This window comes from Sminthopsis crassicaudata, chromosome 2 (genome assembly GCF_048593235.1).
Source record: "Sminthopsis crassicaudata isolate SCR6 chromosome 2, ASM4859323v1, whole genome shotgun sequence".
In the NCBI taxonomy this organism is placed as follows: domain Eukaryota; kingdom Metazoa; phylum Chordata; class Mammalia; order Dasyuromorphia; family Dasyuridae; genus Sminthopsis; species Sminthopsis crassicaudata.
Genome location: NC_133618.1, coordinates 443306671 through 443328851, shown reverse-complemented (window position 1 = coordinate 443328851; position 22181 = coordinate 443306671). Strand labels below are relative to the sequence as shown.

At 38.2% G+C, this 22181-nt stretch overlaps 1 protein-coding gene across 10 annotated transcripts in view; it reads right to left on the bottom strand.

Annotated features, from left to right (window-relative positions):
• The window catches only part of PTPRT (protein tyrosine phosphatase receptor type T), a 1285960-nt gene that overhangs the window by 3504 nt on the left and 1260275 nt on the right, over nt 1–22181 (bottom strand). For all 10 annotated transcript variants that reach the window (XM_074292616.1, XM_074292619.1, XM_074292617.1 and 7 more), the window contains 4 exons: nt 16074–16205; nt 2147–2272; nt 1078–1241; nt 72–207 (listed from right to left, as the gene is read on the bottom strand). In XM_074292616.1, coding sequence (XP_074148717.1) covers nt 72–207; nt 1078–1241; nt 2147–2272; nt 16074–16205 — 558 coding nt within the window. The remainder of the gene's footprint in view (nt 1–71; nt 208–1077; nt 1242–2146; nt 2273–16073; nt 16206–22181) is intronic.

Sequence of the window (22181 nt, the reverse complement as noted above, 5' to 3'; positions counted from 1 at the left end):
ATGTTTGTTGAATTGAATTAAATAGAATTAGTTTAAGCCAGCATCACTCCTCCTATTTTCTAGAAACTTACCAGCGTTTCCACCATATTGGATTTGTTGTTCCTCAATGTTTTCACTATGTGGAACACATCAATGATATTTTGTTGTTGGATCATTTCACATACACTGCAGATGGCACAGAAGGTTCCACTTCGTCCACCACCATTTCTAGGTACAGAGGAAAAAAAAGAGATTTGTCTCCTAGAACTGACAAATGAGTCAAGACCCAAATTAAAGCCTTGTATGAGTTTTCAATGAAGAGGCTTCCTCTCCTATAAACCATCAGCACACTGTCACTATTATGTATTATTGTCATTTATGTCCATGTCCTATTTCCTTAATAGACAGTACTCCTGATGAGGACTGGGCCAATGTCTTATCTTTTTATCTCCCTTTATTTGCCATAAGATGTTCTACATTTCATCATCATCATCATTATCTACATATAGATTTGCAAATTTCTAACACTGATATGTTCTCAATAGAAAACCTGAGAGCCATTACCAAGGGCATACGTAATTAGAAAAGGAGGTGCACCAGTCATGTAGCCAAAGCCTGACAATTGCTCTTACGTTCATGACTTAGAAGACCACCAGTGTGATGGGGATCCCCTTGGAGAGACTGCAGAAAGGCATGATTGAGAACAATATAAGATGAAAAATAGTGGATAATATTTGCAAAATGCTTTTGTAGGTTTATATAGGGGTTTAAATTTAGAGATGCTTTGCGAATTGGGTGGTTCAAGTTTATTTTCTCCCATCTTACAGATGAGGGAGTGGATATGACTTGCTCCAGATCCAAGTGAATCAGAAGCAGAACCAACCCCTTGAAATAAAATCTCCTGATTCCTGGTTTAATGCTTCTCTTACCCTGCTCCACTATCTCATTTGGATTATTACTGGATCCTTTTAGTCCACAGCAAAAACGATCATGGTGGTGAATTTCATCTAGTTGAGTGCATCAGTGTGCTTCTAAATTTCCTCAGGCACCACCCCACCAGCCAACCTCACGTCCTCAGAGGGATTTTGTTACACTTACAAGCAGTGGACAACAGTTCGTCCATCCCTCCCATCATATTGTTCCTGCCACTTCTCTAGTCGCCGGACGACTTTCAGAAGGGAGCGTTTGGAAGGAGGTGTGTCCCGATAGGCAGGCCAGCCAATGTACTGTAAATGCTGGACAATACGATACCCATCTTGTGGCTGAAAATGGAGTCAATTGATTCTGTTACATTCTAGTGCTATGAAGGTGTAATCCTTTACAGGTCCATGAAAGTGAAAGCACCATTTAGACAATTGTTAAGGAGATTCTTATAAAGGACATTCTAGGACTAAGAACCCCCCAGGCCTAAAACCAGTGATTTGAGTCATGGCTAGAATAGTCACAAGATATAATGACAGTATTTTCCAGCTTAAAAAAAATGTCATTTTACAGGTGAGGAAACAGAAATCCAGGGAAAAGTGCTTTGCCCAAAATCCTATTAACTAAGCAAATCCTGGGCCTGGGACTCAAACTCACGTCTCTGTATTACAAATACACTGCTTTTAAATATCTATTTTCATATTTCCCTTGATACCCATCCATCCAGAATAAGAAAAGGGGGTATATGGGAAAAAAGAAGCTCAGGTCTGCTTTCTTTGTTATTTGAATGGCTAGTAATCTGTCTGAAGTCAGATAAGGTTTGGGGACCAAGCAGAGTGCCAGTGAGTATCAAACAGAATTATGATTTCCTCCCTTTAAGATAACAGCTCACTAGCACATGCCCTAGTTCTGAGATGCAGTGGGGAACATTAGGTCAGTCAGTGTCTTGCCTAGAAGTATAGTTACTTGTATTTTCACACAATCTCTCCTACCTAATCTTTTGTTTGGGGGCACACAGGGGTTGAATAGAGTACACCTGCCCAATTGAGTTATCCAGTCTGTCCAACAGTGTTACAGGATGTAAAGAGCATACCTTCATTGCTTCTAATTTCATCATGAAGACAGGGAAGGGAGCTTAATTCACCTATCCACTTATCTTAGTCGTCTCCATCTCATGCTTCTTGCAAACATGTAGATAAATAAAATCATCCAGATGAAGAAAAATTGGGGCAGACACTGGACTTACTCTTGCCATGTTGCAGATTCGGAATATCCTATTGATGATGTCTTCGTCAATGTCAGCTGATACAAACTCCACCTGGATTGGCCCATAACAACAAGACGTTTTCTCTGGCCAATACTGCATGCAGAGCTGGTGCAAACACAAAAGACACAGAAAGAAAATAAGAGAGGTTAATGAATAGGAGCAAATCATCCTGGTCATAAGATCCGGCTGATTCCTGGGGCATCCTTGTTGTGGAACCAGTTGGCTCAGAGCACTAGCATGAGTATGGCATTAATGAGACCAAGGTCATAGGGTTCAGCTCCTCTAGGTTCCGTTTGGTAGTTATGGATGGATGGATCAGAACAAGCCCCTATCAAGTTCATGACCTGATGCCCGGTCAGTACCATCCTCAGGACAATGCATTATTTTAAATTCTCACCGCAAAGAGATTGTTTTCCTTCTGTTTCAAGGGCTTCAAAGACTTAGAACCAACGATCTATAAGAGTTAAATCTATAGCTTCACCACCCTCCTCTCTGAGGGAGGTTAATTGGGTAGCAAGTAAGCATGTTGGGAAGCAGACAAGGGGGTCCACGGGGCCTCTGTGGCCAGAGGAGCAGCACATCTGCTGAGTTGGGAAGTAATGACAATTTAAACTTTATTTCTCTTTGCCACGGGCTTTTCTCCATCTCGGCTCTGACAATAATGAGGGGCTGGGGGAGCCAGCACAGATAAGACTAGAGCTGGCCAGAGCCTTCGCCTGGAATTTGGATTAATCAGAGCAGCCTTTTTTTTTTTTAATTAACATTTTTATCATTTGCATTGAATCCAGTCCTGTGAAAGCTGGCTGTGTATCAGATGAGAGGTGTAAGAACTAGAACATGAATACCGGGCTTCTTCCCCTCCTGCCTCACTGAATTTTCAGACTGCATAGAACTAAAAAAAAAAAAAAAAAAAAAAAAATCATTTAAGTCCCTTTTAATGAGATTTCCAGGCTAATTTCTTCAGCAAATGGATTCCGATATGCTTGAAATGAGCCTTCTCCATTTTTGGATACTCCTCTGCCGTCAGATTCTTGCTCTGCTTTTCGGATCATCCCCAAAGGGTGGTCTGGGTAGGATAGTCTTTCTGCTCTCAAGTTTGATGCATGACTTCAATGATACTGATCTATTAAGCAATCTACCAGCCAGTCCTTATTAAGTACCAAATATGTGCCAAGCACTGTGCTAGGGATAAAAAAATAAAGATTCATTTATCCCTAACTTCATGGAGTTTACATTTTAATAGGGGAAAGAACATGTACATAAATAGATAGATAAAGAATAGATGGAGGATAGCCTTAGAGAGGAAGGTATCAGAAGCTGAGGGACTAGGAAAAGTTAAGTATAAACAGTATCAATGGAAGCAGACAGCCGGGTGTCATGAGTGGGGTATAGGACAGAATTAGGAAGATCTGGATATGAATTTCATTTCAGACACTAACTGTGTAACCTGAGTCCCTTATGCTTTCTGTGCCTCAGTTTACTCACCTGTCAAAGGGGAGGATTACAGGTTTCTGAAGACAATGCTAGTTTTTAAATCTTTGATTCTATAAAATAGAAGTTAGTGAAGGTGACTTTGCCTGATAAGAGTATGAGGAAAGGAAAGGGAATGGAATGTGCACTTATTAAGCTCTTATTTTATGACAGGCTCTATACCAAATGTTTTTCAAATATCTCAGGAAAAGCATCATATTGTAACCCTTCTAGCTAGTATATGGTATATTTACAAACAGGCTATGTTTCAGTAGAGAAGACAACCACCTAAAAATAGTTCCTCCTTTCCTTTTACTGATGGGACAATAGAAATCAGAATTTCCCAGTTCTGCCACTTGCTATCTAGGTGACCTGAGTTAGACATATAATCTCTCTGGCCTCAGTGCCTTTATTTGTAAAATGAAGAATTAGACTATATCAAAGCTTTTTAAACTATAGATCACAATCTCATGGCACGGGGGGGGGGTCTCATAAATGCACTTGGAGGTCTCAAAAGTACGATTTATTATCAGCAAATATTTGGTTTGTATACATATTTTATATATCCAAAGTCCGTAAAAAATTCTTTGGCAAAAAGGGGTCACCGGTGGAGAAAAGTTTAAGAAGCCCTTGACTTGCAAGACTTAGATCTTCAAGTTTGCTTTTCTTAACCTGGCCTCAACTTGTGTTTTAAGACTTGTTACATATTATTCCCTTTTATATTTAGTGTGATTCAGGCCAAATTGACTTTTTATCCTATCTTCCATCTCAATGCCTTTACATTATATATAATTTTATATAATAATATTCATCATTAAAGATTAAAGTCTGGCAAGATTGTTACCCTGCATGTAAATTCCTCAAGAATTAGGATTGTTGAATTCTTTAAGCTTGACCTGATTCCTTGCTCATAGTAGGTCCTTAATAAATACTTGTTTATTGCCCACATCACATAGCTAGTTGAAGGGATTCGACTCAGTTTCTCAGATTCAAGATGAATTTGTTTTCTCCCACTGCCACACATTCACAGTGTTCCTCAAAGAATAAAATGCATTTATTACAGAGGAGCTAGGAACCTGTTCAGATCTGTCCCAGGAGTACAGCCTTCTGGATGTGTTGATTTTGAAGATGGTGGAAAGGGTTAGACAAACCTGTTTCCATTAGGAGCGGTCTCTTCTCAGCCCCAGGGCAAGACACAGTATTTAATTCTAATGCTATGTTTTTTTTTTCTGTACTACATACTTATCTTCCGAGGAAGGACATGTTCCTGTTTTTATTTGAGAATGGAAAACATGCTATTTCTTTATTAGTAAGAGAGTTGTTCAGTTCAGTATGAAGGGTTGGTCAATTATAGAATCACACAATCTCAGAGCCAGAAGGGTCCCCAGAGGGCATTTTGTCCAGGCTGATACCAAGATAGGAATCCCCTCTGCAGCATCTCTGACAAAGTGGTCATACAGTTCTACTTAAAAACTGCTAGTCATGGGGAACTCACTACTTTCTAAGGCAGTTCATTCTATTTTCATATCATTGGGAAGATTATTCTGTTGCGTTTTTTTGATCATGTTTGACTTTCTGTGACCCCATTTGGGGGTTTCTTGAAGGATACAGGAATGGCTTGTCATTTCCTTCTCCAGATCATTTTACAGATGAGGAAACTGAGGCAAATAGGGTTAAGTAATTTGCCCAGGGTTACATAGCCAGTAAGTTCCTGGGGCCATATTTGAACTTATGAAGATGATCCTTCCTGACTTCAGGCCTAGCTCATTTGTCACTGTGTCATGTAGTTGTTCCTTCCTTATGTTTAGCAAATTTATTTTATTTTTATTCTTTTGGTATTTATTCTGTATATATTCATATATGTAAATATTATTTCTTCTGATACAGTGTTAAATACCCCAAGAGTGGGATTGGGCAGTTAGGTGGCGCAGTGGATAGAGTGCCAAGCCTGAATTTAGGAAGACTCATCTTCATGAGTTCAAATGTAGCCTCAGACATTTACTAACCATATGACCTTGAGCAAGTCACTTAACCTTGCTTGCCTCAGTTTCCCCATCTGTAAAATGGCCCAGAGAAGGCAATGGCAAACCATTCCAGTATCTCTGCCAATAGAACCCCAAATAAAGTTGTAAAGAGTTGAACATGTCTGAGATAAATAAACAACAAAGAGTAGGGACTGTTTAATTTTTGTCTTTGTATCTCCAGTGCCTAGATAATATAGTTAGTGTGAGAATCTGGCACATAGTAGGTGTTTAACCAATGCTGATTTATTGAAAGCAGCAATCTACCTGTCTGAAATTTCCACCCATTGCTCCTAGTTCTGCTCTCCAGAAGTTTAATACAAAAGTATCTAACTATTCTGTTTCTTCTACCCTAAAGTATCATAGGCTCAATAACCCCATTTCTTTCAAATGAATCTTATAGGCCATGATTGCCAATTGTTTTAGGTAACCCTCCTGAAGATATAAGTCAACCTTGCTCTGCCTCTTACCCAGGATGACTACAGGGCTCCTCATTTTAGGATTGCCAGAGCGTATCCAGGAATCAACTTCTCATTCCACAATCAGAGAAGAAGTAGCTAATGGAGGACTCTCTTTAAGGTTTCTAGGAGAGCAAAAACAATTTGGACCCAGGGCTCAGTTAAAGGAGAGATTGCATTTGGCTGTCTCTTGAGGGATCTGAGCCAAATTCAAAGGACTGATTAATATTCCTGGAATCTGGTGATTGCTCCTCAATAACAGAGTCTGGACCAGAGGCCAAAACATCACAGAACTGAGAGCTGGGGGATACCTTAATCTAGTCCAATCCCTTCACTTTACAGATTAGGAAATTTGGGCTCAGGAGAAGTTAAATAACTTCAATCAAGCAACAATCATTTAAGTATCTACTGTGTTCAAGACGCTGCAGTAGGCAGTGGGGATACAAAAACAAAAGAGTTCCTGCCATCAAAAAACTAACATTCTAAGGGAGAAAACTATATTTATATGTATCTATAGACATAGTTTTATATATATATATATGTATATATATACATATATATATATATTTGTTATACATGTGTATATACACATACAAAATGCATATGTGTATATATGTATAAATATATAAATATAATGCTATATAAATATGTAATACACATAAATATATAAATAAGTACTATATAAATATTATCCATAGAGTGTGTGTGTGTGCATGTGTGTGTGTGTGTGTGTGTGTGTATGAGGGTGGTCCTGAATATATATCTGCTTTAATGGGCTTTGCCTATTCTATGAAAAGGGGAAGTGTGGGCGAAGGCCTGAACAGATTGGTCAGATCTCCTTTATTGGCCAGCACAAAAGAAGGACTCCTCTCCTAAGACTTTCCCTGCTAATGAAATCATCCTAGGGCCAGCCTAATCAGGTACCCAATCATTAGAAACCATAAGGAACTGTGTTCAAGTTCCACCTTTACTATATTAAAGTTCCAACTTTACTATATTAACTATTAGCCATGTGGTTTGGGCAGGTTACTTTTTTTCTGTCTCTAAGTTTCCTTATTTTTCAAGTAGACCAGATGATTTCTAAGGTCCCTTCAACTTTAGATTTCATTAGTCTATTATTTGCCTGCTGCTTAAAAGGCTTTGGGCTAGGTATCAGTAATAGAAAGATTAACAAAAGAAACAAATGTTCCTTCTATTAAGGAATGTGCATTCTATTTCCAAGGACACAAGAACAGATAAGACTATACATGATAATTTGGGGAGCAGGGAGCAAACATAAATAACTAAGGGGATCAGGAAAGCCTTTAAAGTGGTCAGGTGTGGGCTGCATATCCATATTGTCGTTGTGTGAGTGTTTCCCTTTCATTCCAGAAGATCTTTGTCTCTAGGTGGCATCCAGGACTCCCAGGATTTGAGACTGGCACCATGCCAGTATTTTTAAAATGGCTACTTTATTTTCTGATAATGAACTAAATTTGTTTCAAAGCAGCATAGAATGTGTGTGCTGAAATAGGCTACTGTTGTTTATCCTCACGGTATTTTCTGCTTTTCACATATATATTTAGGTCATATGAATATGTGCTCAGGGGGAGTGAGTTCAAGGAGGAAACACAATTAGTGTATGATTGGTTTTGCTCTTTATCGTGCCTTTCTCGCCACTCCATCTTTCATTCCCTGGTTTTTCTCAGATAAAATCAGAAAAGGCTCATCAGCTGTAAATAAAGTTAGGAGATGAGTATACTGGAAAATGTCACATGTTGATATTTCTGGTAGATTTAGTAATGGGCTTGCCAACTAGAAAATCAATTTGGCACTTTACAATCCACAAAACATCTTATCTCATTTGAGCCTCACAATAGCCCTGTAAGAAGAATGATAGTTAGTATTATTTCCACTTGACAGATGAAGAAGCAAGGCTCAGACATGTTAAGTGATTTACTTGATCAAGGTCACATAGCTAGTAAGCAGAAAAGCCAGGATTCCATAGTTCAGACTTTTTGATTCATAATTTAGAATGTAGGCTTCTTGAAGGCAAGGATTGTTTTGCTTTGGTTTTTGTACCCTCAGTTCTTAACAGTGTCATGCACATAGAACGACTGCTAATAAATTCCACCTGTTATCTCATTTGAAAATGTAGTTGCATTTACATGCACATACACACACTTATGCACACACACACACACACACACACACACACACACACACACACAATCAAGGACAATTGACCTGCAATAATGATTCATCAAGGGCTCACTAAGAAAAAAAGCAACATCACATTTTTGTTTTTAGAGAGAGCCATAAAATGGTTCACTCATCTGTTTTTTAAATTAGGAAGAGAACAGAGTCCTCTATTCCATAGATACCACACATAAAAATAATAACCTTCAGTTCTATTTTATGACCAGTTATGAAATCAAGACATAGGAGAAAAAAGGAAGAAGAATAAGAACAATGAAATAAAGACTGAGTTAGGTAGGTAGGCACATATCCAGAGATAGAGACACCAGCAGAGAGATTCACCCATTAAGATGGCACCATTGTCCATTTGGGCTTTATTTTATTCTTTTGTAAAATATGTAGAGTAATTGGACTAGATGATCTCCAACCTTCCTTCTAACTTTCAAACCTATGACTCTTCTTCAGTCCCTGCCACATAAATAAAATCAAGATATAGATAGTCTGTCTAAGTTATTAAAACTCTTCACAACCTAGTCCCAAATTACCTTTCCAATTCTTTTACATTTAATTTTTTAAATTTGCATTTTAAATTCCAAACTTTCTTTTTCTCTTCCCCTTTGTACATGAGAAGATCATCATCTGAAACCAGTTGTTTTTAGTGCTTTATGTCTTAATACATGACAATTCATTTCCCTGCCTTTTGCATCAGCCATCTCCTATCCCTAGAATGTACTTTCTCCTCACCTCTTGGCTTCAAAGCTCTAGTTTTCTTCAAGATCCAGTTCAAATGCCAATTTCTGCATGAGATTCTTCCTAATGACTGTTTCTATCCTCTTCTCCTCTTCCCTCTTCCTTGTACTCCCTTACCACCATAACCTTCCTGTTATTTATTTATTTATTTATTTGTTTATTTATTTAGAATGAACCTCTATAGATACCTATTATCTTTCTGGGTAGAATGTAAGGACCCTGACTTTTTTGTGTTCCTAGCACAGTGCCTGACACTTGATGGGAACTAAAAATACTTGTTAATTAATTGAGTGAATGCTATAAGGATCCAGAGGAAATAGTAAGGAAAATAGAAACAGGGGAAAAGTTACAAGTCATAAACATCCTACAGAGAATTTGTACAAAGTTATATATAAGAATGGCCCAGAAGAAAGTGTGGATGACTTATACCTGCTGAGGTGAAAAAAGCTTGGAGTTGAGTTGTCAGAATTAGGTTCATAAATAGGAATATGATTATGTTCACAAAGAGGAATGTCACCTCTTGATATTTGTCATTCAGACCACACAAGATTAAATGAAGCCCTCAGACTATGGCTTGGATGTTCTCTACTCTTGTGGCTAGAGATACCCCATTGTAGAAAATAGCCTCTTTCGTCCTAGAACCTTCCTGGATCCTCCTCTTCACCATCATAAATGCTTTCCTGAGACTCTTCTGATTGATTCCATTTGATTTCTTTGATTTTAATCCTTTCTTTCTTTGTTTAAGACCAGGGCTCACTCAAAAATTGACTTTAAAATAGACCTCATAAAGGCAAAAAATAGAGGGTAACTGAGGAATGTTAATATTTGTTCAAATTTCCATAGTGCAATTAGATTTACAAAGCAGTTTGCACACATCAATTCACCAAATTCTTACAGTACCCCAATATATTAGGGTCTATCATTTTATGATGAAGAAAATGAAATGCAGTGAAATGAAATAATTCATGATCACATGACTGTATTAGCAAGCCTCTAAATCTTGGGTTTGAATCCAGATCTCCTGACTTTGTCTTTCCAATGCATTAGGCTGCTCCAATAAGGTATCTTTTACAGATAGAATTAGGTTAGGGACACTGAGGCTTGGACCCCTTGGTTCAAAATTTTGAGATCACCAACAGAGCCATCCTGGAGATTCACTTTTTGTTTGCCTGCAGTTGGTTTGTATACCCTCCCCTCTTCCCCCCTTACCATCCTCTAACCCATTCCTTTATGGGCTGGCCTTCCAAGGTACAGCATGATTCTATTTAGTGCCTATTTGCTCAGTCAGGCCTCTCTGGATCAGGCTGGCCTTGGCCCCATGGCAGACAAATGCTGACAATGTCTTTAAAAGGTAGCACTTCCAGGTGCCATTGAAATTGCCTGGCAATGGATTTTCTGATTCTCCCAATGTGTCATTGTTTATTTTTAATTTTTCTTTTATAATGATGCAAGGCTCCCAGCTGCTGCTGTGATGAGCATCATAGAAATATTTATATAAATAAATACTCTATTCATCTGCAGATTTCAAGAGCATCTTGCCAACTGTATATGCCAGCAAATCCCTCTGCCCCTCCAGGCTTTATTTTTTGCATACACAGAGGCTGTTCTCAAAGGATCAGTCCAAACTGAGGAATTCATAGGTCCAAAAAGATAATTTCTAGATTGATAGATCTGAAAACCTAATTCTGAATCCTGTTCCTAAATTCCCATCACTTTTTCCTCTTTTCTGTTCCTGCTGGGAGTAAGGCTTTGCTAATCCTCCATGGAAGAGAGCATTTCACCAACTTAAGAGCAGCCTATACAAAGACATAGGCATGCAGGTGTGGATGAAGGGACTCATGGAAAAAGAAAAGGCTCTAGTCTATATTCACCTGAGGGTTTTTCCTCCTTGCCTTTCTGCTAATGTGATGGAATAAGAAGAATTGGGTTCAAATCCCATTTCTGTCAAGCACTAGTCTATATGACTTACAGGCCCTTGTTCTCTCTGGGCTTCAGTTTTCCCCTCTTTTAAAAGAGAGGTTTGGACTAGATGACCTTGAAGGTATCTTCTGACTCACTCTATAACCCTGCAACTCCTCACATGATAAATTGTTAGGAGATTTTTTCCTTACATCAATCTGAGAAATGCCTCTTAGTAATTTTCACTTATTTCTTCTAGTTCTATCCTATAGGACCAGGAAGAACAAGCCTAAGCCCTCTTTCATACATCAGCCAGTTGAAGACAACAAGCATATCCTTTCACAGAATCATCTACAGGCTAAACATTCTCAGTTCTTTCAGCTGGTTTTTGTGTTGGCTAGCTTCGCCCTTCTCTAAATCCCTGCTATATTTTCATCTGTATTGTACAATTAGCAATGTGTTTCAGTCTTTCCATTTTCCCAGTCATACTAAACAATTCAGTCCCATTTTTATTGGTGTAGAATGCTGACATGGACAGTCTTACTAATGAAATGCTTCCTGTATTTCAATTTACTTACTGGCCATCTGCTCAGCATTGCTGCCTATACTTTGAGCATCATCCTCAACCTCCCTTTCCCTATCTCTACCTAAAACTTGGACTCTGCTCCCAGGCTGATCAACTCTCCTAGAGGAGCTGCTGCTCCCCAAAGCACTTTCTAACCTTTTCTACATCAGCTCTAGCTAGCTTACTTGTGTTTATGTCCTTAGCACTTAGCACAGAGCCTGGCACATAGTAGGCATTTAATAAATTCTCTATCATCTATCTTTGTATTATCTCTTCAGTTAGAGAGTGAGTTCTTTGTAGCCAGGGTGATATCTTGTGCTTACTCTGAGCAAGCCCACCCACTGATTTCCCATGGTGCTCAGCACAAACCTGGTGCTGATGGACTACTTTTAGAAAGATTTTTTTGTTTCAGCTTCTCATAGAATCTCAGAGTCATAAAAGCAACGTACAGTCTGATTCATTGTCAGATGTAGGAATAATTTTTAAATTAACTGCAACAAATGTTTATCAATTCTCTGCTTGAATATTTCTAGTGTTGTGGGGGGTTCATTACCTTGTAAAACAAGGCATTCCATTGTAGGACAGCTCTAATTGTTAGGAAGCTTTTTAAAAAGAGGTTGTTGAAATCATCCTCTTTATAATTTGAATCCATTATCCCTGGTTCTTCCCTTAGGGGCTAAACATGATAAGTTTAATCCATCTTCCATATGACAGCTTTGACTTTATATTACATGCCCCCCAGTGGCTGTTCCATATCTTCTGTACTCAAATCATTAATACCTTCTGTATTTGCTCCTTTCTTAACAGATGTGCTAGCTTCTTACTTTATTAATAAAAAAGGCAATCTGCCATAAACCCTATCTTCTCCTTTACTTTATATCTCAGAACTCATCTCCATCTTCACCCACGATTTCTTCTGATTGTCCCTCTCCTAGACAACCTTCTATCTTTTGATCTTCTAATTTTCCCTATCCTCCAAAAACTTGTCCTATTTATCATGCCCTTCCTCTAATCTTCTACCTTTATTTACTAGCTCTCTACTCATTCTCTACAAACATGTTCAAGTTTGCCTTGTTCTTTAAAACAAAACAAAACAAAACAAAACAAAACAAAAAAAAAAAAAAAAGAAAAGAAAAAAAACCCTTCACTTGACCCTGTGAATCTCTCAAGCTGTTGTTCCATATTGCCCTCCTACCTAAGTACTATCTCCAATAATCTCTTAATTGATAAATATAATGGTCTCTCAATGCTCATCCTCCTTATAGTCTTTGCAACTTTGGATACTGTCGACTCCTTCTTCCTACCTCAGACACTCTTTTCTTGGCTCCCATTATACTAATCTCTTAAAGCTGTCATCTCTATCACCTATTTCTTATTCCCCTATGTTGGATCAACATTCAAGCTTTGCCTTCTTAAATAGGGTATTGCTCAGGGCTTTGTCTGAGATGCTTGTGCACATATATTCTCTCTCTCTCTCTCTCTCTCTCTCTCTCTCTCTCTCTCTCTCTCTCTCTCTCTCTCTCTCTCTGTGTGTGTGTGTGTGTGTGTGTGTGTGTGTGTGTGTGTTTCTGTGTCTCTGTCTCTGTTTCTCTCTGTCTCTCTCTCTAGCTATCTCTTTCCTTCTCTCTCTACCTCCCCTTTCTCTCTCCCACCCTCACTTCCCCTTTTTTTCTCTTCCTTTCTCCCTTTCCTCCCTTCTCATTCTCTTTCTTCCTCTTTTCTTTTCTCTCTCTCTTCACTTGAAAATTCTGGAAAATTTATCAGTTTCTCATAGGTTCAAGTATCAATGTAGATGACTCAAATTTATATAAATTCAAGCCATCTATCTCTTGAATTTCAGTTATGTATTATAAATTAAATATTAACTACCTCATCCTTGATATCCCATAAATATCTCAATCTTAGTATGTCCTAAACAGAATTCATTGCACCTCCTATAATCCCCCCCTCCAGCAAAATGCAAAACAAAACAAAACAAAACATTCTCTTCATTTAAAATTCCCTATTTCTATTTAGATCATCATCTTAATCCCAAATTGGTCATCTTTGATTCCCCACCCACTCTTGCATCCTCCAATCCCTCCCTAATTCAATTAATAAGTGATCTTATCAATTCTACCTCCACAACATTTCTCAAATTTATTCCCTTTATCTTCATGCACAAGCTCCCATCCTAGTTCAGGACTTGATCACTTGTTATTGCCTTATATTATGTCAAAGATCTTGGGTTACTAGTCTACATCCAGTCTTTTCCCCTGTTTTTGTTTTTTGATTTTTATTTATTTATTTATTTATTTTGCTAAAGCATTTGGGGTTAAGCGACTTGCCCAGAGTTACACAGCTAGAAAGTATTAAATGTCTGAGGTCGGATTTGAACTTAGATCCTCCTAACTTCTGGTGCTCTATCCACTGTGCCATGTAGCTGCCTTCTCCCCCCTCCCCTCCCCCAATAATCTTTCTAAGACACAGGTTTAACTATGTCACTCAGCTAAAAACCTTCAGAGAACTCTCACTTCTTATGGTCTAAAATACTAGTCTTTTGTCTGGTATTTATGTTCTTTTATAACCGGTAAAGTTAGGTGACTTCCACCTACCTTTCCAGTTTTATTTTATATTACTTTCTTTCATGAACTCTATGATTTTGCCAAACCAGAATACTAGCCATTCCTTAAATTTGATGGTTTATATCCTGCCTCAATATTTGGACAAACCACAATATTGTTGTTCCCTCCTCTCTCCCCCATGGAATCTACTCCTCATCTTTAATATTCATTGCAGGTGCCTTTCTTATGAAGTCTTCTAAAATATCTCCAGTTGTCAGTACTTTCTCTAATTTTCCTTGTTCATCTTTGATAATGATGATTAATAAATCATAAGCTTTTTAAGAGCATGTACTACTTTATTTGTCTTTGCATCTCTAGTACCTGCACTAGAGCATTCTAAGTCTAAAGTCTTTAAGATTTCTCTTTCTCAGGATAAATATCACAATTTTTCTTAGTGAATTCTCCAAAGAAATGATCATTAATCCCCTCTCCCTCATGTTTGCCCTTTTCTGGGAATGCTGCACTGTGTCAACATCCTTCCTAAAGGGTAGTATTCAGAACTGGGCACAGAATTCTAAATATATTCTCACTAGGGAAAAGAATAGGTAAAACAAAAGAGGGGATCATTTAAAAATCATTCAGAGAAGAAAACAAAAGGAAATTAAGAATAAAAAGCACAAACAGGACAGCTTTGAAAGTTATAGGTTGAACATATTATATATTTAAAAAGAAAATCAAGTTTTATAGGAGAGAATTACTTGGTTTAATAGCCAATTTTTGTGTTTATATGTGTGTGTGTGTGTATGAGATGCCCATTTTATTTGGTATTAAGTTTTGACTCCACAACAATAAAAAAGTAATATGTTAGGGATATGACCTCCTTTTGTCTAGACCCTCTACTTCTTTTAATGTGGCCCCAGAAATTTATCACTTGGCATTTTCATGGAGCTCTTGGAAAATCTCTTGCTTTTGAGAGGTTATGTAATAAATGCCACTTCCCTCACCTAAGATAGGAGGACTGGTAGGAGAGCCTTCCTCCCTCCCTCCCACACCTTCTGCTAGTAGGGGCTCACTGACAAGATAAATGGAGTTCTTTGTGGGCAGAAGGCCACTGCTAATCCTTTGTGTGTATGTGTGTGGGAGCTGGTGGTGGTGGCCCTTCTCAGGACTAATCTGTGAACTCTGTTTGAAAAGAACCCCAGTGGTCCTCTGACTGGTAATAAGTAGAATAAACAAAGCAATGGAATCCAATGAGCTCTTAGAACCTTGTCTTGATGACTTTCAAAGGCACTTAAGGCTGTAGAACTAGTTCAACTTGGCTAGTGGTATCTTTATTCTGCTTCTCTCCAGTCAAAGGTAAAGGCTCTGGATATCCCTACATGGTTCTCATCTCTATTTCTTTAGAATAAAGAAAGCCTTTAGCTAAGATTCACGAGAGCTGGGATGGGGTTCAGTCTCAACATTTACTAGTAAATCATTTCATTTCTCCAGCACTGAGTCTCCTCATCTATAAAATGGGGATAATCATACTTGTACTAAGTTGCAACATTGTTATAAGTCTCAGATGAGCTAATAAATTTAGGTATTATAAGAAACTATGTGGATACAAATTATTGTTGCATTTCTTATTTGGAGAAAGCCATGAAAGTTGATCTAAGGAAACTGGAGGTTTTTAACATCTCCATATATATATATATATATATATATATATATATATATATATATATATATATATATATATATATATATATATATATTTATATCTAATCTAACAACTCTGTGAAGGATGTCCTATGGTTATGCCCTTTTTGCAGATGAGGAAACTAAGGCTGAGGGAAGTTGTAATTTTCCAAGATCACAGAGCTAGTACATGTACCAGCTCAGGTCTTAACTCCAAGTCTATGACATCTAACTGCCATAGCATTTGTATCCATCAGACTCACTTTGGTCATACCTCCTAAGCCCTGTCTTCTTTTGACCCATTCAGGGTGAGTCTGTTCCAGAGGCTAGGCTGGCACCTACCTGGGCAGTATCCATCTCATTCAGCATCACCACCGAGGAGCAGTTGTAATCGAACACCAGCCTCCAGAAGTCAGCTCCAGTGTTGGGAAGAGGGTGCTGAGTGACGATAAAGGCCGCTGGTTGCTTGTGGCTCTGACAAAAGAATAATATTGGCTTTTAAAAAATGCATCAATCAGCATTATTCAGATGACTATTAGACCCATGAGGCTGACAGGAGGCCATCTGAGTCATTTAAACTGATTATACAAAGCATTGAGACCTTCTCGTTATCAGCTCCAGTGTGAATGAAACCTTCTCATAATGGAATCATTCTCCTTCAAACTAAGACATTTCATTAGAAAAGTGTCACCAGAATAGGGATTATCCAAATAAATTATTTATGTCTTGGGACTCAGCAAATAATAATGATTAGAATATGAAATGAAAAATACTGGGAGGTGATTTTTTTTCCCTCTAGTTCCCCAACCCACTGCACATCTGGGGATGAAAGGACACCTCTTCTTATATAATTTCTGGAGATGCTATGATTGGTTAAGGCAGGTCTGTGACTTCAGGTTCTGATCCAAGGGCTCCTTAGGGGAAGGGGCATGTTTGGGTTTAGGAATCTCAAGGGTCATGTCTCCCTAGCATCAACTGAGTATGATACTCAAATCCTGGCACATTTAGTGCTAGTGAATACCAGAATAGATAAGTAGTTGAAGAATACCATGAGGCAAAATAATTTTCCTCTGGTGTTTTGCTCTGAGACAAACCATAAGCAAAAATTAACCATACTTAGTGGAGAAAGCCTTTCACTGGAAGTTTCCTCATATGTAGGCAAATAGATGCATTGGTCTCTAAAGCTTATTCCTTTTCTAAAAGTTTATCATTCTATGTGTGAGGCTGTGTGGTACAGTGTGTGAAGAACACTGTATTCAGAGCCTAAGGACCTGGATTTAATCCCTACCTCTTATCATTTACCAACTTTGGATTAATCACAAAAGTTCTCTGGACTAAAGAATCTCTGGACACTAAAGCATCTTGGGCTCTTCACCGACAAAATGAGGGTTTGGATTGATCATTGGATAAGAACCCACATTTGGTATCCTTGGCCTCTTTAGCCATTCAATGAATCCTGTGGATCCTTTTAAAGAATCATATTTTTAAATACATAAAATAAAACCCAAAAGATGACAAAGAGAATTAGTGATAATGAAAAGTTATCAGGAGCCCAAGTCAAGAACCTCTGGACTAGATGGTCTCTGGGATTCGTTCTGGCACTAAGTCTAGGATCTCATGACTCCACAAACTGACCACTACAAAGTATCAGGTTGGGGATGAGTATTTAAGTTTGAAAATGTGCCTCTTTCACTTTGATGAGACAAATAGAGGGACAAATGACACCCAGAGACTTGGGCAGGCCAAGCACTGGCTTCATGCTCTGGTTACTCCTTTCCTTTAACAATCTCACTGTGGAAACAAGATTCATACAGGTGGGGAAGAGAACCATAGAAGATGGGGTATAATTTAATTCTAGACTGCAAGGCAGAAACTGTAAATGTTGGAGAAGGTCATTGAAGGGAGAGCACAGCCTAAGCTGCAGCCAACAGGGAATAGTAATAGTTGACATTTTTGCAGAGCTTTAAAACTTGCAAGTTATGTTCTATACATTATCTAGCTTGAGCCTTCCATTAATCCAGGGAGATAGGCATTTAATTCCCATTTCACAGATGATGAAACTGTAGCACAGAGAGGTTAAAGAATTGGTCTGCGATTTCATAACTGGGAATTATGAGAGGTAAGATTTGAACTAGGTCTTCTTGATGCCAGATCTAGCTCTTTCTCTATTCTACCACACTTAAACCTTCCAGTGCATAGGTGGGGCTCTGACATGAAGGCAGAAATTGCTTTTCTTTTCAAACTTTTTCTTTTTGAATTTGGGCTGAAGGATCATTAAAAAATAAAAATTATTTTTTTTTCTGAGGGTAGTAACCCTCAGGAGGTGGCTCCAGACAATTTACTCCAACAGCTGTTCATGTTGCTTTCCAATAGCTTGTGGTTTCCTGACCACTTTGCAGGGAAACTAATGAAAAATAGTTATAAAGTTCCTTAGAATGCTGGAGAGAGGCAGGCCAGTGTGAGTAAAAGGAGAATTTGACATATAGGAGATCTTAAAAGAAATACAGTTGAAATATTTTTGCCTATACAAAATAATAATGAGTTGCACTTTAGAGGTTGACAAAGACAAAAATTGTCTCACTTGATCTTCACAAAAAACCTGGAAGTGCTATTATCTCCATTTTATAGGAGAGGAAATTGAGACTAAGAAGCAATTGATGACTTCTCAGAATCACACATCTAGGATATACAAGCTGTCACCTTTGAACCCACATCTTCCTGATTCAACACCCAACAACTCCATCCATTATACCACCTAACTTCCTAATAATTAGCTTAAGGCTTGTGGCATGATGGAGTTCTTTGGGTTTGCTTCTGTGAGTCAGTGGATGGGAAGATCTGAGCCAAAAACTTCTTAAATTGTGGATTATACAACTGAATGTGGAGGTCTTGAAAAATTTGGCAACAGTAAAAGGCATCAAATTATTCTGCCAAGATTTAATTCTTTATATAAAAACAATCAAACAAGCACATCTATCTTATTAGTATGCACATTTGCTTTTATCTTTACAAAGTGATAAAAAGAATTGTTTTAAAATATATTTCTACATGATTTATTAATAGTAAATAATTTGGCTCATATACCTAATTCATATACCTATAACCTCAGGGTTATATAAAAATTTCTTGGGAAAAGGGATCATGAGTGGAAAAAGTTTAAGAAGTCCTGAATTATTCTATAAAAAGATAAGAATGACTTTTAATGAATTTGGTTGGAGTTAATTATTTTGTTTTTGTTTTGTCCTGTCTGTGACCTCATCTGGGATTTTCTTGGCAAAGATACTGCATTGGTTTGCCTCCAGCTTTTTTCCTTCTCCAGCTTACTTTACAGATGAGGAAACTGAGGCAGATAGGGTTAAGTGACTTTCCCAAGATCACATAGCTAGTATATGTCTAGAATCAGATTTGAACTCAGGGAGATGAGTTTTTCTGAGTCTAGCCAATGCTCTGTGCATTATAGCACTGCCTAGCAACCTATAGCTAATTACAGAATATTCCTTTGTAGAGTGACCTTGGAGATCAACAAATTCAAATTCTTCCTTTTAGAGGGTAATATTGAAGATGAAAACAAGGGAAACTATCCTGTCTCAAGTTGCACAGCAAATTAGTGGTAAAGTCAGAATTTGAATTCAGAACTCCTGATGCAGAGTCTCTTTCTTTGTACCATAGCTTAGCTTTTAAGTTTTCAGAAAGTAGCTTGTTCTCTGAAACAGCTTGATCTCCTGTATTATTTGGAACATAAAAAATGCCTTTTAAATGGGATATCTTAGCCCTGTTTTCTTTTCCTTCACTTCTTTCCTTTTTTTCTTCCAGAAAATATTAAGCAGCCTGTTGTGTAAACTCCTCTGCAAGGTATTGGGGAAAATTAATGAAAGATGATTACACATTCTGAATATGTGTAATTTCATGTACTTCTACCACTTTGGGCCAAGTTGCATGGTCTTTCCAGATCAAAGGTATGTGTGGATGAGTATGAACATTCATGCTTTGCAAGATGGTTCTATGTCTCATGGGAAAAAGGCAAGGGACCTTTACTTGTGTTGTGTCCCCCTTTGGCCATGTGGTGTGGTGTGGTGAAATCTGTCGAGCCCTGCCTAGAGCACTGTTTATAAATGTCTAAAATAAAATATATGGGAATGTAAAAGGAACCTACTATATTGATATATATTTAACATATACATATATCCAAATATATGTATATATGTATATATTTAAGTTCATGGACCTCAGGTTAAGAACTTATGCTTTAAAGAAAGAACAAGATAAGAAAATATTTGAAGATGTAAGAAGTAACTTGGAGAAGTCAGGCTCTCAAATGAATCCTTGCTGAATCTTAGAAAGTGTGAGGTAGAAGGGACCTGAAAGATCACTTAATCAAAGTGCTTCATTTTGCAGAGGAGAAAACAGGCCTGAAGGAAGAAGTGACTGGCCCTTGGTGATTCAGTGAGTGACAGAGCTCCCTCAATTCAGAGCTTCCCTCAATTCCTAACCTTATGAAAAGTCTGATTGGTATCCAAAAACAAGTAAACCCTGGACTATATTCCCAATTTACTAATGCGTTAGAAAAGCCCTCACTTTGCTTTCTCAGGAGAAACCTCCTGTGGGAGAAGCTGCTGAATAAGCATTGAGTGACCCTGGTCATGTTTCAGTGACAGACCTAAGGCTCTTGGCTGGATGAGGGCTTTAATTCAGCCTGGTCAGTGCAGTACAACTGGTTCTCACCTGCCTGCCTTTATTCTAGAGCAGAGCCTGTGAATCCCCCAGGGAACTGCTCTGGATTCAGTGAAAAGCAGATTCCATCAGACCTGGGAATCAATTCACTTACAGCTGGGGAAAGACGAGCTTCAGGATGTAGGGAGCCTGGTCTCTGGTCCTCCACTTTCTCCCATGATAAATGCTCTAATAGCCTGACATATCTGACAAACCTTATCTGCAAATATGTTGAAGACTTGTGCTCTGGCTGGCTTTTAGGAATCAGCTAGCAATCCATTCTGCGGATAACATCATCCTTTACCAGGGGAAACATTAAAAATTAACCCAGAGGACTTCATATTTTTCCACCAGGAGGAAAGCTGCTATGGTTACCAGATAATGTACAGACTAAGTTGGAATACAGATAAGAGATTTTTTTCCTCCCCCTCTTTTGAAAGAAAAGAAAAGACCCTGATGACAGGCGAACTAGAGAAATGCCCTGTGGCAAAGTGAATACAATTAGCATCAGCCTAGCCTATGGTCCTCATTTGACCTCAGGAAACCTCATAAGCTTCTGAATAATAGACAAAGGGCCTGCTAGATAGACTTTCAATGTGAAGTTCGACTGGGGGCAAAGATGTATAGAGTAAATATATAGGGACTATTGGGGAAGATGTAAGAGTGGTATGCAGAAAAGAAACAGAATGAGAAGTAAATGCTTCTTCAGAAAATATGGGATCAGCTTTATTAACACACACACACACACACACACACACACACACACACACACACACACACATACACACACACACTTCTGAGTACCAAATATCTACATGGATACTGTAAGATTCAGTCTTAATCCAGATGATTCCTAAACATCCAGACATATGATGTGTGCTGGAAAGAATAATGATACAGGGTGGAAAAAACAAATCTCATTGGATTTGAAATCAAAAGAATTTAAATTCTAATCCCACTTCTGTCCTTTGGGACCTCACTTTCCTCAGTTGTAAAATGAGAGGATTGGATGAAGTGATCTCAAAAGTCCCTTTCATCTTGCAATCTGTGATCTTATGGTTGATATTATGTAATCATATAGCCATAATCATCCTTGGACATAGGAGGTCAAGGAGAAAATTGTCTAGTTGGGGCCAAAACTCATAATTCACTTAAATTTGGGGACTTGATGTAGTGACAAATATCTCACTGATTACCTGTAAGGCACAGTAGAGGGTGATGTGCCAAGGAGGATGCTAGGAGCTCTTTAGAAGAAAGAAGGTTTAGAATATTAAACAGAAGCTGATCAGAGTTTGGACAACAACTCAGGAAGAGGCTCTGTGTAGCCCTTGGCAATAAAACTCCCAAGAGAGAGAGCTGATGCTTAGAGAAATATTTCCTTGCTTTTTACCTGCTGGGGCTTATAGAAGCATTTTCCCATCCATTTTCTCATTATTATACTCCTGTGAGGGAGGCAGGGAGGAGATGAGATTCCTATTTCACAAAGGAAGGAAATGAGGCCCAATGAGAAGTAAATGACTTGACTAAGATCACACAGTAAGTTAATGGCAAGTTAAGTCAGAAAACATTTATTAAGTACCTGCTATATACCAGGTATATATGCAAAGAGCTGGAGAGTCAAAGAAAGAAAAATCTCTGCCCCTAAGGAGGTTACAATTCAATAGGGGGAGGCAATAGGCAAACCAACTACCTACAAATAAGTTATATTCATTATTAACTGGAAATAATCTTAGAGGGAAG